At 48.8% G+C, this 12,883-nt stretch overlaps 2 protein-coding genes across 2 annotated transcripts in view; one reads left to right on the top strand and one right to left on the bottom strand.

Annotated features, from left to right (window-relative positions):
* LOC135544006 (uncharacterized) overlaps positions 1-140 on the bottom strand; it is a 22,940-nt gene extending 22,800 nt beyond the window's left edge. The window contains exon 1 of the mRNA XM_064971329.1: positions 51-140. The gene's annotated coding sequence lies outside the window, so the exon portion shown is untranslated. The remainder of the gene's footprint in view (positions 1-50) is intronic.
* Positions 1-12,883, top strand: part of LOC135544005 (rho guanine nucleotide exchange factor TIAM1-like) — a 176,822-nt gene that overhangs the window by 150,450 nt on the left and 13,489 nt on the right. The window contains 6 exon segments of the mRNA XM_064971328.1: positions 74-199; positions 5,449-5,557; positions 6,458-6,637; positions 6,779-6,897; positions 7,102-7,210; positions 11,448-11,506. Of these exon segments, the coding sequence (XP_064827400.1) occupies positions 74-199; positions 5,449-5,557; positions 6,458-6,637; positions 6,779-6,897; positions 7,102-7,210; positions 11,448-11,506 (702 nt within the window).

The following is a 12,883-nucleotide window of genomic DNA, read 5'->3' as shown; positions in this document are numbered from 1 at the left end:
TTTACATCACAATATTTTTTTAAATAATAATTGTGAAGAAAGATGGTTACTGTTGCTATGCCACCTCCTCCAGCTCGATGTCCTGTTCGGTAACCTAGGAGAGATGCTGCAGTTCCAGGTTGAGTTCCTGAAGACTCTAGAAGATGGGACCAGACTGGTAGCCGACCTGGACGAGCTGGAGAGAGTAGAACAGTTTAAGGTACAATCACATCCTGGTCAACAGTAGTGGATTATGGGTCCAGGTCAACAGTAGAGCACTATGGGTCCTGGTTAACAGTAGAGCACTATGGGTCCTGGTCAACAGTAGAGCACTATGGGTCCTGGTCAACAGTAGAGCACTATGGGTCCTGGTCAACAGTAGAGCCCTATGGGTCCTGGTCAACAGTAGAGCACTATGGGTACTGGTCAACAGTAGAGCACTATGGGTCCTGGTCAACAGTAGTGGATTATGGGTCCAGGTCAACAGTAGAGCACTATGGGTCCTGGTCAACAGTAGTGGATTATGGGTCCAGGTCAACAGTAGAGCACTATGGGTCCTGGTCAACAGCAGAGCACTATGGGTCCTGGTCAACAGTAGAGCACAATGGGTCCTGGATAACAGTAGAGCACTATGGGTCCTGGTCAACAGTAGAGCACTATGGGTCCTGGTCAACAGTAGAGCACTATGGGTCCTGGTTAACAGTAGTGTACTATGGGTCCTGGATAACAGTAGAGCACTATGGGTCCTGGATAACAGTAGAGCACTATGGGTCCTGGTCAACAGTAGAGCACTCTGGGTCCTGGTCAACAGTAGAGCACTATGGGTCCTGGTCAACAGTAGAGCACTATGGGTCCTGGTCAACAGTAGTCCACTATGGGTCCTGGTCAACAGTAGAGCACTATGGGTCTTGGTCAACAGTAGAGCACTATGGGTCCTGGTCAACAGTAGAGCACTATGGGTCCTGGTCAACAGTAGTCCACTATGGGTCCTGGTCAACAGTAGAGCACTATGGGTCCTGGTCAACAGTAGTGGATTATGGGCCCTGGTCAACCGTAGAGCCCTGGTCAACAGTAGAGCACTATGGGTCCTGGTCAACAGTAGAGCACTATGGGTCCTGGTCAACAGTAGAGCACTATGGGTCCTGGTCAACAGTAGAGCACTATGGGTCCTGGTCAACAGTAGAGCACTATGGGCCCTGGTCAACAGTAGAGCACTATGGGTCCTGGTCAACAGTAGAGCACTCTGGGTCCTGGTCAACAGTAGAGCACTATGGGTCCTGGTCAACAGTAGAGCACTATGGGTCCTGGTCAACAGTAGTGGATTATGGGCCCTGGTCAACCGTAGAGCCCTGGTCAACAGTAGAGCACTATGGGTCCTGGTCAACAGTAGAGCACTATGGGTCCTGGTTAACAGTAGAGCACTATGGGACCTGGTTAACAGTAGAGCACTATGGGACCTGGTTAACAGTAGAGCACTATGGGTCCTGGTTAACAGTAGAGCACTATGGGACCTGGTTAACAGTAGAGCACTATGGGTCCTGGTCTAAAGTAGTGCACTATATATGGAATAGGGTGCCATTGGTCTCTGGTCTAAAGTAGTGCACTATATAGGGAATAGGGCTCTGGTCTACAGTAGTGCACTACATAGGGAATAGGGCTCTGGTCTAAAGTAGTGCACTACATAGGGAATAGGGCTCTGGTCTAAAGTAGTGCACTATATAGGGAATAGGGCTCTGGTCTACAGTAGTGCACTACATAGGGAATAGGGCTCTGGTCTAAAGAAGTGCACTACATAGGGAATAGGGCTCTGGTCTAAAGTAGTGCACTACATAGGGAATAGGGCTCTGGTCTAAAGAAGTGCACTACATAGGGAATAGGGCTCTGGTCTAAAGTAGTGCACTATATAGGGAATAGGGCTCTGGTCTAAAGAAGTGCACTACATAGGGAATAGGGCTCTGGTCTAAAGAAGTGCACTACATAGGGAATAGGGCTCTGGTCTAAAGTAGTGCACTATATAGGGAATAGGGCTCTGGTCTAAAGAAGTGCACTACATAGGGAATAGGGCTCTGGTCTAAAGTAGTGCACTATATAGGGAATAGGGCTCTGGTCTAAAGTAGTGCACTACATAGGGAATAGGGCTCTGGTCTAAAGTAGTGCACTACATAGGGAATAGGGCTCTGGTCTAAAGTAGTGCACTATATAGGGAATAGGGCTCTGGTCTAAAGGAGTGCACTATATAGGGAATAGGGCTCTGGTCTACAGTAGTGCACTACATAGGGAATAGGGCTCTGGTCTAAAGTAGTGCACTATATAGGGAATAGGGCTCTGGTCTAAAGGAGTGCACTATATAGGGAATAGGGCTCTGGTCTAAAGTAGTGCCCTATATAGGGAATAGGGTGCCATAGGACTCTGGTCTAAAGTAGGGCACTATATAGGGAATAGGGCTCTGGTCTAAAGTAGTGCACTATATAGGGAATAGGGCTCTGGTCTAAAGGAGTGCACTATATAGGGAATAGGGCTCTGGTCTAAAGTAGTGCCCTATATAGGGAATAGGGTTCCATAGGGCTCTGGTCTAAAGTAGTGCACTATATAGGGAATAGGGTTCCATAGGGCTCTGGTCTAAAGTAGGGCACTATATAGGGAATAGGGTGCCATAGGGCTCTGGTCTAAAGTAGTGCACTATATAGGGAATAGGGTGCCATAGGTCTCTGGTCTAAAGTAGGGCACTATATAGGGAATAGGGTGCCATAGGACTCTGGTCTAAAGTAGTGCACTATATAGGGAATAGGGTGCCATAGGACTCTGGTCTAAAGTAGTGCACTATATAGGGAATAGGGTGCCATAGGGCTCTGGTCTAAAGTAGTGCACTATATAGGGAATAGGGTGCCATAGGGCTCTGGTCTAAAGTAGTGCACTATATAGGGAATAGGGTGCCATAGGGCTCTGGTCTAAAGTAGTGCACTATGTAGGGAATAGGGTTCCATAGGGCTCTGGTCTAAAGTAGGGCACTATATAGGGAATAGGGTGCCATAGGGCTCTGGTCTAAAGTAGTGCACTATGTAGGGAATAGGGTGCCATAGGGCTCTGGTCTAAAGTAGTGCACTATGTAGAGAATAGGGTGCCATAGGACTCTGGTCTAAAGTAGTGCACTATGTAGAGAATAGGGTGCCATAGGACTCTGGTCTAAAGTAGTGCACTATGTAGAGAATAGGGTGCCATAGGGCTCTGGTCTAAAGTAGTGCACTATGTAGAGAATAGGGTGCCATAGGACTCTGGTCTAAAGTAGTGCACTATGTAGAGAATAGGGTGCCATAGGACTCTGGTCTAAAGTAGTGCACTATATAGAGAATAGGGTGCCATAGGGCTCTGGTCTAAAGTAGTGCACTATGTAGAGAATAGGGTGCCATAGGACTCTGGTCTAAAGTAGGGCACTATATAGGGAATAGGGTGCCATAGGGCTCTGGTCTAAAGTAGTGCACTATGTAGAGAATAGGGTGCCATAGGACTCTGGTCTAAAGTAGGGCACTATATAGGGAATAGGGTGCCATAGGGCTCTGGTCTAAAGTAGTGCACTATATAGGGAATAGGGTGCCATAGGGCTCTGGTCTAAAGTAGTGTACTATATAGGGAATAGGGTGCCATAGGACTCTGGTCTAAAGTAGTGCAGTATATATAGGGAATAGGGTGCCATAGGGCTCTGGTCTAAAGTAGTGCACTATATAGGGAATAGGGTTCCATAGGGCTCTGGTCTAAAGTAGTGCACTATATAGGGAATAGGGTGCCATAGGACTCTGGTCTAAAGTAGTGCAGTATATATAGGGAATAGGGTTCTATAGGACTCTGGTCTAAAGTAGTGCACTACATAGGGAATAGGGTGCCATAGGGCTCTGGTCTAAAGTAGTGCACTACATAGGGAATAGGGTGCCATAGGGCTCTGGTCTAAAGTAGTGCACTACATAGGGAATAGGGTGCCATAGGGCTCTGGTCTAAAGTAGTGCACTACATAGGGAATAGGGTGCCATAGGGCTCTGGTCTAAAGTAGTGCACTACATAGGGAATAGGGTGCCATAGGGCTCTGGTCTAAAGTAGTGCACTACATAGGGAATAGGGTGCCATAGGGCTCTGGTCTAAAGTAGTGCACTACATAGGGAATAGGGTGCCATAGGGCTCTGGTCTAAAGTAGTGCACTACATAGGGAATAGGGTGCCATAGGGCTCTGGTCTAAAGTAGTGCACTACATAGGGAATAGGGTGCCATAGGGCTCTGGTCTAAAGTAGTGCACTACATAGGGAATAGGGTGCCATAGGGCTCTGGTCTAAAGTAGTGCACTACATAGGGAATAGGGTGCCATAGGGCTCTGGTCTAAAGTAGTGCACTACATAGGGAATAGGGTGCCATAGGGCTCTGATCTAAAGTAGTGCACTACATAGGGAATAGGGTGCCATAGGGCTCTGGTCTAAAGTAGTGCACTATATAGGGAATAGGGTGCCATAGGACTCTGGTCTAAAGTAGTGCACTATATAGGGAATAGGGTGCTATAGGGCTCTGGTCTAAAGTAGTGCACTATATAGGGAATAGGGTTCTATAGGGCTCTGGTCTAAAGTAGTGCACTATATAGGGAATAGGGTGCTATAGGGCTCTGGTCTAAAGTAGTGCACTATATAGGGAATAGGGTGCCATAGGGCTCTGGTCTAAAGTAGTGCACTATATAGGGAATAGGGTGCTATAGGGCTCTGGTCTAAAGTAGTGCACTATATATGGAATAGGGTGCTATAGGGCTCTTGTCTAAAGTAGTGCACTATATAGGGAATAGGGTGCTATAGGGCTCTGGTCTAAAGTAGTGCACTATGTAGGGAATAGGGTGCCATAGGACTCTGGTCTAAAGTAGTGCACTATATAGGGAATAGGGTGCCATAGGACTCTGGTCTAAAGTAGTGCACTATATAGGGAATAGGGTGCTATAGGGCTCTGGTCTAAAGTAGTGCACTATATAGGGAATAGGGTGCTATAGGGCTCTGGTCTAAAGTAGTGCACTATATAGAGAATAGGGTGCCATAGGGCTCTGGTCTAAAGTAGTGCACTATATATAGGGAATAGGGTGCTATAGGGCTCTGGTCTAAAGTAGTGCACTATATAGAGAATAGGGTGCCATAGGGCTCTGGTCTAACGTAGTGCACTATATAGGGAATAGGGTGCCATAGGACTCTGGTCTAAAGTAGTGCACTATATAGGGAGTAGGGTGCCATAGGACTCTGGTCTAAAGTAGTGCACTATATAGGGAATAGGGTGTCATATGAGGCGCAGGCACAGATTGCCTCCCTATTTTGAATCCTATTGATAGCGTGTGTGTGTGTGTGTGTGTGTGTGTGTGTGTGCGTGTGTGTATATTAAAGATGGGTTTCCTCTCCTGTTAGATTTAATATTATTTAGAATACATTTGTATTTCATAGTCGACATGTGTTTCTCCAGAAAGTGCTGTTCTCTCTGGGTGGATCGTTCCTGTACTACGCCGACCGCTTTAAGATCTACAGCGCTTTCTGTGCCAGCCACACCAAGGTGCCCAAGGTCCTGGCCAAAGGTATGGTACACTGTATTCCATCAGTACTATGTAGTAGAACATATAGGTAGTAGGTGCCTAGCTAGCTGCCTGTTTTTAACACTGCCATGGCTAAGGTCCCTCCCTCCTCCCTACTTACCTCCCTCCTTCCTTCCTTCCTTCCCTCCCTCCCTCCCTACTTACCTCCTTCCTTCCTTCCTTTCTTCCTTCCTTCCCTCCCTCCCTCCCGCCCTACTTACATCCCTCCTTCCTTCCTTCCTTCCTTCCTTCCTTCCCTCCCTCCCTCCTTCCCTCCCTACCTACTTACCTCCCTCCTTCCTTCCTTCCTTCCCTCCCTATCTCCCTACTTACCTCCCTCCTTCCTTCCCTCCCTACCTACTTACCTCCTTCCTTCCTTCCCTCCCTACCTCCCTCCCTCTTTCCCTCCCTACCTACTTACCTCCTTCTTCCTTCCCTCCCTACCTCCTTCCCTCCCTACCTACTTACCCCCTTCCTTCCCTCCCTACCTCCCTCCCTCCTTCCCTCCCTACCTACTTACCTCCTTCCTTCCTTCCCTCCCTACCTCCCTCCCTCCTTCCCTCCATACCTACTTACCTCCCTCCCTCCCTCCCTACCTCCTTACCTCCTCCCTCCTTCCCTCCCTCCTTCTTTACCATTCAGGTGTTCTTCACTGTCCGGGTCAGTCAGTGAGAGAGACAACGTGAGACAATATAATATTGAAGTATATTGAGGTAAAAAGGTCCAGTTCTCCTTTCACATTCGCTCGTGCTGGAAGAACATAATATTATATTGATCCGGTTGTCTCACGTTGTCTCTCTCTTGCTCTCTCGTCTAACACTCTGGGGGCCGGGGCTGGGGGTGTTTCATGGCCATGTCCTTGCTGTAAAGATAATTATCCTTTCTGTATTGTCTGTGGTCCAGCTAAGACCGATGCAGACTTCAAGGCGTTCCTGGCAGAGAGGAACCCGAAACAACAACACTCCTCAACCCTGGAGTCCTACCTGATCAAACCCATCCAGAGGATCCTGAAGTACCCACTACTACTGAGAGAGCTGTACTCACTGACGGACCCTGATAGTGAAGAACACTATCACCTGAATGGTAAGGAGGGAGGGAGGGAGGGTGTGTGAGGAGGGAGGGGTGTGTGTGAATTGTGTGAGGAGGGGGGGAGGTGTGTGCATGTTGGGGTGCATTGCGTTGTCACGGTTTCGTAACCTCTGCTTTTCTCCTCGTCTTCCTCAGTTGCGATGAAGGCCATGAACAAGGTGGCCAGTCACATCAATGAGATGCAGAAACTTCATGAGGAATACGGGGCCGTGTTTGACCAGCTCATCAACGAGACGACCGCCGACCGGAAGGAGGTCGCTCATCACCGTAGATTTATTTTAACACATATTCATGATTTACATTCCTTAGGACAATAATGTATTAAAGTCTATGTAAATCCCAGATTTTCATCTTCTAACAAAATTATATTATAATTAAAATATATCCTAATGTAAGTCTTGAAAAAGCATTTCCGCCAGACTTGTTGTAATGGATCCATCTCTGCGTGTATGTCCCAGGTATCCGATCTATCCATGGGAGATCTTCTCCTCCACTCCACCCTGGTGTGGATCAATCCTCCAGCCTCCCTGGTCAAAGGCAAAAAGGACCCTGAGCTGGCGACCTTCGGTAAGGGTTACACTCCCTACTAGACACTGGGGATCCAAATAGGGCCTATTGCTAAGGGTCTCCTTCTTAATAAGGCCTTTGCAAACCGTACGATTTTAACCGTCCCAAGGCAAAAAATGTCCACGTTGTGGGGGAAAAATCTTAGGTGGTAAATGAGCGTCGGACGTATTGGCTGGTTCAGTGAGACAGGGTCTAGGTCTGCTGGTTCAGTGAGACAGGGTCTAGGTCTGCTGGTTCAGTGAGACAGGGTCTAGGTCTGCTGGTTCAGTGAGACAGGGTCTAGGTCTGCTGGTTCAGTGAGACAGGGTCTAGGTCTGCTGGTTCAGTGAGACAGGGTCTAGGTCTGCTGGTTCAGTGAGACAGGGTCTAGGTCTGCTGGTTCAGTACCACTACGTCTTGGCTGGTTCAGTACCACTACGTCTTGGCTGGTTCAGTAGCACTACGTCTTGGCTGGTTCAGTAGCACTACGTCTTGGCTGGTTCAGTACCACTACGTCTTGGCTGGTTCAGTACCACTAGGTCTGCTGGTTCAGTACCACTAGGTCTGCTGGTTCAGTACCACTAGGTCTGCTGGTTCAGTACCACTAGGTCTGCTGGTTCAGTACCACTACGTCTGCTGGTTCAGTACCACTACGTCTGCTGGTTCAGTAGCACTACGTCTTGGCTGGTTCAGTACCACTACGTCTTGGCTGGTTCAGTACCACTACGTCTTGGCTGGTTCAGTAGCACTACGTCTTGGCTGGTTCAGTAGCACTACGTCTTGGCTGGTTCAGTAGCACTACGTCTTGGCTGGTTCAGTACCACTATGTCTTGGCTGGTTCAGTACCACTACATCTTGGCTGGTTCAGTACCACTACGTCTTGGCTGGTTCAGTGCCACTTCGTCCGGTCTCAGGCTCCGACAAAGTTTCGATCGTGAAAAATATTTTTAAGATACATATTTTCATGAGCGTAAAAAAAAATCCCACTAAAGTACTTCCAGGTCAACGAACTAAAAAAAAAAAAATGTACAAAATGAAAGTCACCCACGTAAAACTAGAACAGTGTCGATAACCTGTATGTATTCATGATATAAAAATAATCTAAACATTAACATTAATTTATAAATGTTAATGTGATCACAGAACTGAAGAAAATCGTACAACCTGGCCAGGTTTATAATCAAGATTTTAATTCGGGAAGATCGCAGGAGCGTGACGTGATAATCGTAAAAAAGACTGAATTTTATTTATTTTAACCTTTATTTAACCAGGCAAATCAGTTAAGAACAAATTCTTATTTTCAATGACGGCCTGGGAACAGTGGGTTAACTGCCTGTTCAGGGGCAGAATGACAGATTTGTACCTTGTCAGCTCGGGGGTTTGAACCTGCAACCTTTTGGTTACGAGTCCAATGCTGTAACCACTAGGCTACCTACCACCACTCCACTCTAACCACTAGGCTACCTACCGCCCCTCCACTCTAACCACTAAGCTACCTACCGCCCCTCCACTCTAACCACTAGGCTACCTGCCGCCCCTACACTCTAACCACTAGGCTACCTGCCGCCCCTCCACTCTAACCACTGGGCTACCTGCCGCCCCTCCACTCTAACCACTAGGCTACCCTGCCGCCCCTCCACTCTAACCACTAGGCTACCCTGCCGCCCCTCCACTCTAACCACTAGGCTACCCTGTCGCCCCTCCATTCTAACCACTAGGCTACCTGCCGCCCCTCCATTCTAACCACTATGCTACCTGCCACCTCTACACTCTAACCACTAGGCTACCTGCCGCCCCTCCACTCTAACCACTAGGCCACCCTGAGGAGAGGACGTATATTTAGGCTGTATCGTCTGTCAAATATTCTCCATGTTAACGATCGTAATGATTTTGTGAAGGTTAATTAATGCTCTCTCATACTCTGTCTTGCAAGGCCAGCTAGGATACTGGCTGTAGCAAAGTGTTTCTGGAGAACCTGCAGTGGTCAGCCACTTTACGGTATTAATAGAACACGTTACAAACCTCCAAGGACTGTTCCCAGGCCAGGCATTAGTAGAAGAGAACAGAGGGAGTGGGTGAGAGCTGTTCCCAGGCCAGGCATTAGTAGAAGAGAACAGAGTGAGTGGGTGAGAGCTGTTCCCAGGCCAGGCATTAGTAGAAGAGAACAGAGTGAGTGGGTGAGAGCTGTTCCCAGGCCAGACATTAGTAGAAGAGAACAGAGGGAGTGGGTGAGAGCTGTTCCCAGGCCAGGCATTAGTAGAAGAGAACAGAGGGAGTGGGTGAGAGCTGTTCCCAGGCCAGGCATTAGTAGAAGAGAACAGAGTGAGTGGGTGAGAGCTGTTCCCAGGCCAGGCATTAGTAGAAGAGAACAGAGTGAGTGGGTGAGAGCTGTTCCCAGGCCAGGCATTAGTAGAAGAGAACAGAGTGAGTGGGTGAGAGCTGTTCCCAGGCCAGGCATTAGTAGAAGAGAACAGAGTGAGTGGGTGAGAGCTGTTCCCAGGCCAGTGGTGCATTTTAATTATTGTCTTAGTGGTTAATATTAGGGTTATGTGTTAGTGGATTCTGCAATGGAGATTTTTTCAAATGCTAACCCCTAAAAGCAGACATGTTGGTTGTAAATGTTCTTTAGTAAATGCTTTACAATGTGGTATGAAATTGTGTGCTATTCTAATGCTCTTCCCTTTACCCCCCCCCCCCCCACTCTCCATCTCCCTCCCCCTACCTTCCTCCTCCCTCTCTCCATCTCCCTCCCCCTACCTCCATCTCTCCATCTCCCTCCCCCTACCTTCCTCCTCCCTCTCTCCATCTCCATCTCCCTCCCCCTACCTCCATCTCTTCATCTCCCTCCCCCCACCTCCCTTTCTCCATCTCCCTCCCCCTACCTTCCTCCTCCCTCTCCATCTCCCTCCCCCTACCTCCATCTCTCCATCTCCCTCCCCCTACCTTCCTCCTCCCTCTCTCCATCTCCCTCCCCCTACCTCCATCTCTCCATCTCCCTCCCCCCACCTCCCTTTCTCCACCTCCCTCCCCCTAACTCCCTCTCTCCCTCTCCCTACCGTCCTCCTCTCTCTCTCCATCTCCCTCCCCCTACCTCCCTCTCTCCCTCTCCCTACCTTCCTCCTCTCTCTCTCCATCTCTCTCCCCCTACCTCCCTCTCTCCATCTCCCTCCCCCTCCCCCTACCTCCCTCTCTCCCTCCCCCTACCTCCCTCTCTCCATCTCCCTCCCCCTACCTCCCTCTCTCCATCTCCCTCCCCTACCTCCCTCTCTCCATCTCCCTCCCACCTACCTCCCTCTCTCCATCTCCCTCCCCCTACCTCCCTCTCTCCATCTCCCTCCCCCTACCTCCCTTTCTCCATCTCCCTCTCCCTCTCCCTCCCCCTACCTCCCTCTCTCCATCTCCCTCCCCCTACCTCCCTCTCTCCATCTCCCTCCCCCTACCTCCCTCTCTCCATCTCCCTCCCCCTACCTCTCTCTCTCCATCTCACTCCACCTACCTCCCTTTCTCCATCTCCCTCTCCCTCTCCCTCCCCCTACCTCCCTCTCTCCATCTCCCTCTCCCTCCCCCTACCTCCCTTTCTCCATCTCCCTCTCCCTCTCCCTCCCCCTACCTCCCTTTCTCCATCTCCCTCTCCCTCTCCCTCCCCCCTACCTCCCTCTCTCCATCTCCCTCCCCCTACCTCACTCTCTCCATCTCCCTCCCCCTACCTCCCTCTCTCCATCTCCCTCCCCCTACCTCCCTCTCTCCATCTCCCTCCCCCTACCTCCCTCTCTCCATCTCCCTCTCCCTCTCCCTCCCCCTACCTCCCTCTCGCCATCTCCCTCTCCCTCTCCCTCCCCCTACCTCCCTTTCTCCATCTCCCTCTCCCTCTCCCTCCCCCTACCTCCCTTTCTCCATCTCCCTCTCCCTCTCCCTCCCCCTACCTCCCTCTCTCCATCTCCCTCCCCCTACCTCACTCTCTCCATCTCCCTCCCCCTACCTCCCTCTCTCCATCTCCCTCCCCCTACCTCCCTCTCTCCATCTCCCTCCCCCTACCTCACTCTCTCCATATCCCTCCCCCTACCTCCCTCTCTCCATCTCCCTCCCCCTACCTCTCTTTCTCCATCTCCCTCACCCTCTCCATCTCCCTCCCCCTCTCCATCTCCCTCCCCCTACCTCCCTCTCTCCAACTCCCTCCCCCTACCTCTCTTTCTCCATCTCCCTCACCCTCTCCATCTCCCTTCCCCTACCTTTGTCTCCGTCTCTCTCCATCTTCCAGTGTTCAAGACTGCGGTGGTCTTTGTGTACAGAGATCGCTCCAAGCAGAGGAAGAAGCTTGTGAGTGTTTCTTTACCTCTGTTACTCTATACTGCTTTGGGGGGCCTGTGTCCTGGAGGGCCTTTTGGAAAGCTTTTAGTTTTGAACAGACACAATGGGGTCATCCGCAGAGTGGATCTGGGTTGATGCTGCTCTCAAGTCTTCATGTGACAGTAAAATGGTTGAGTGGTCCAATACAATATGCACTTTCTGTACCCTCCATAGAGTAGAAGAGAACTGTTTAGATACAGTATCATTACCCTCCATAGAGGAGAGGAGAACAGTTTAGATACAGTATCATTACCCTCCATAGAGGAGAGGAGAACAGTTTAGATACAGTATCATTACCCTCCATAGAGGAGAGGAGAACTGTTTATTAGATACAGTATCATTACCCTCCATAGAGGAGAGGAGAACAGTTTAGATACAGTATCATTACCCTCCATAGAGTAGAGGAGAACAGTTTAGATACAGTATCATTACCCTCCATAGAGGAGAGGAGAACTGTTTATTAGATACAGTATCATTACCCTCCATAGAGGAGAGGAGAACAGTTTAGATACAGTATCATTACCCTCCATAGAGGAGAACTGTTTATTAGATACAGTATCATTACCCTCCATAGAGGAGAACTGTTTATTAGATACAGCATCATTACCCTCCATAGAGGAGAACTGTTTATTAGATACAGTATCATTACCCTCCATAGAGGAGAACTGTTTATTAGATACAGTATCATTACCCTCCATAGAGTAGAACTGTTTATTAGATACAGTATCATTACCCTCCATAGAGGAGAACTGTTTATTAGATACAGTAGCATTACCCTCCATAGAGGAGAACTGTTTATTAGATACAGTATCATTACCCTACATAGAGGAGAACTGTTTATTAGATACAGTAGCATTACCCTCCATAGAGGAGAACTGTTTATTAGATACATTACCCTCCATAGAGGAGAACTGTTTATTAGATACAGTATCATTACCCTCCATAGAGGAGAACTGTTTATTAGATACAGCATCATTACCCTCCATAGAGGAGAACTGTTTATTAGATACAGCATCATTACCCTCCATAGAGGAGAACTGTTTATTAGATACAGTATCATTACCCTCCATAGAGGAGAGGAGAGCTGTTTATTAGATACAGTATCATTACCCTCCATAGAGGAGAGGAGAACTGTTTATTAGATACAGTATCATTACCCTCCATAGAGGAGAGGAGAACTGTTTATTAGATACAGTATCATTACCCTCCATAGAGGAGAGGAGAACAGTTTAGATACAGTATCATTACCCTCCATAGAGGAGAGGAGAACAGTTTAGATACAGTATCATTACCCTCCATAGAGTAGAGGAGAACAGTTTAGATACAGTATCATTACCCTCCATAGAG

This window comes from Oncorhynchus masou, chromosome 8 (genome assembly GCF_036934945.1).
Source record: "Oncorhynchus masou masou isolate Uvic2021 chromosome 8, UVic_Omas_1.1, whole genome shotgun sequence".
NCBI lineage: Eukaryota > Metazoa > Chordata > Actinopteri > Salmoniformes > Salmonidae > Oncorhynchus > Oncorhynchus masou.
This window is presented reverse-complemented; position numbering and strand designations above follow the sequence as displayed.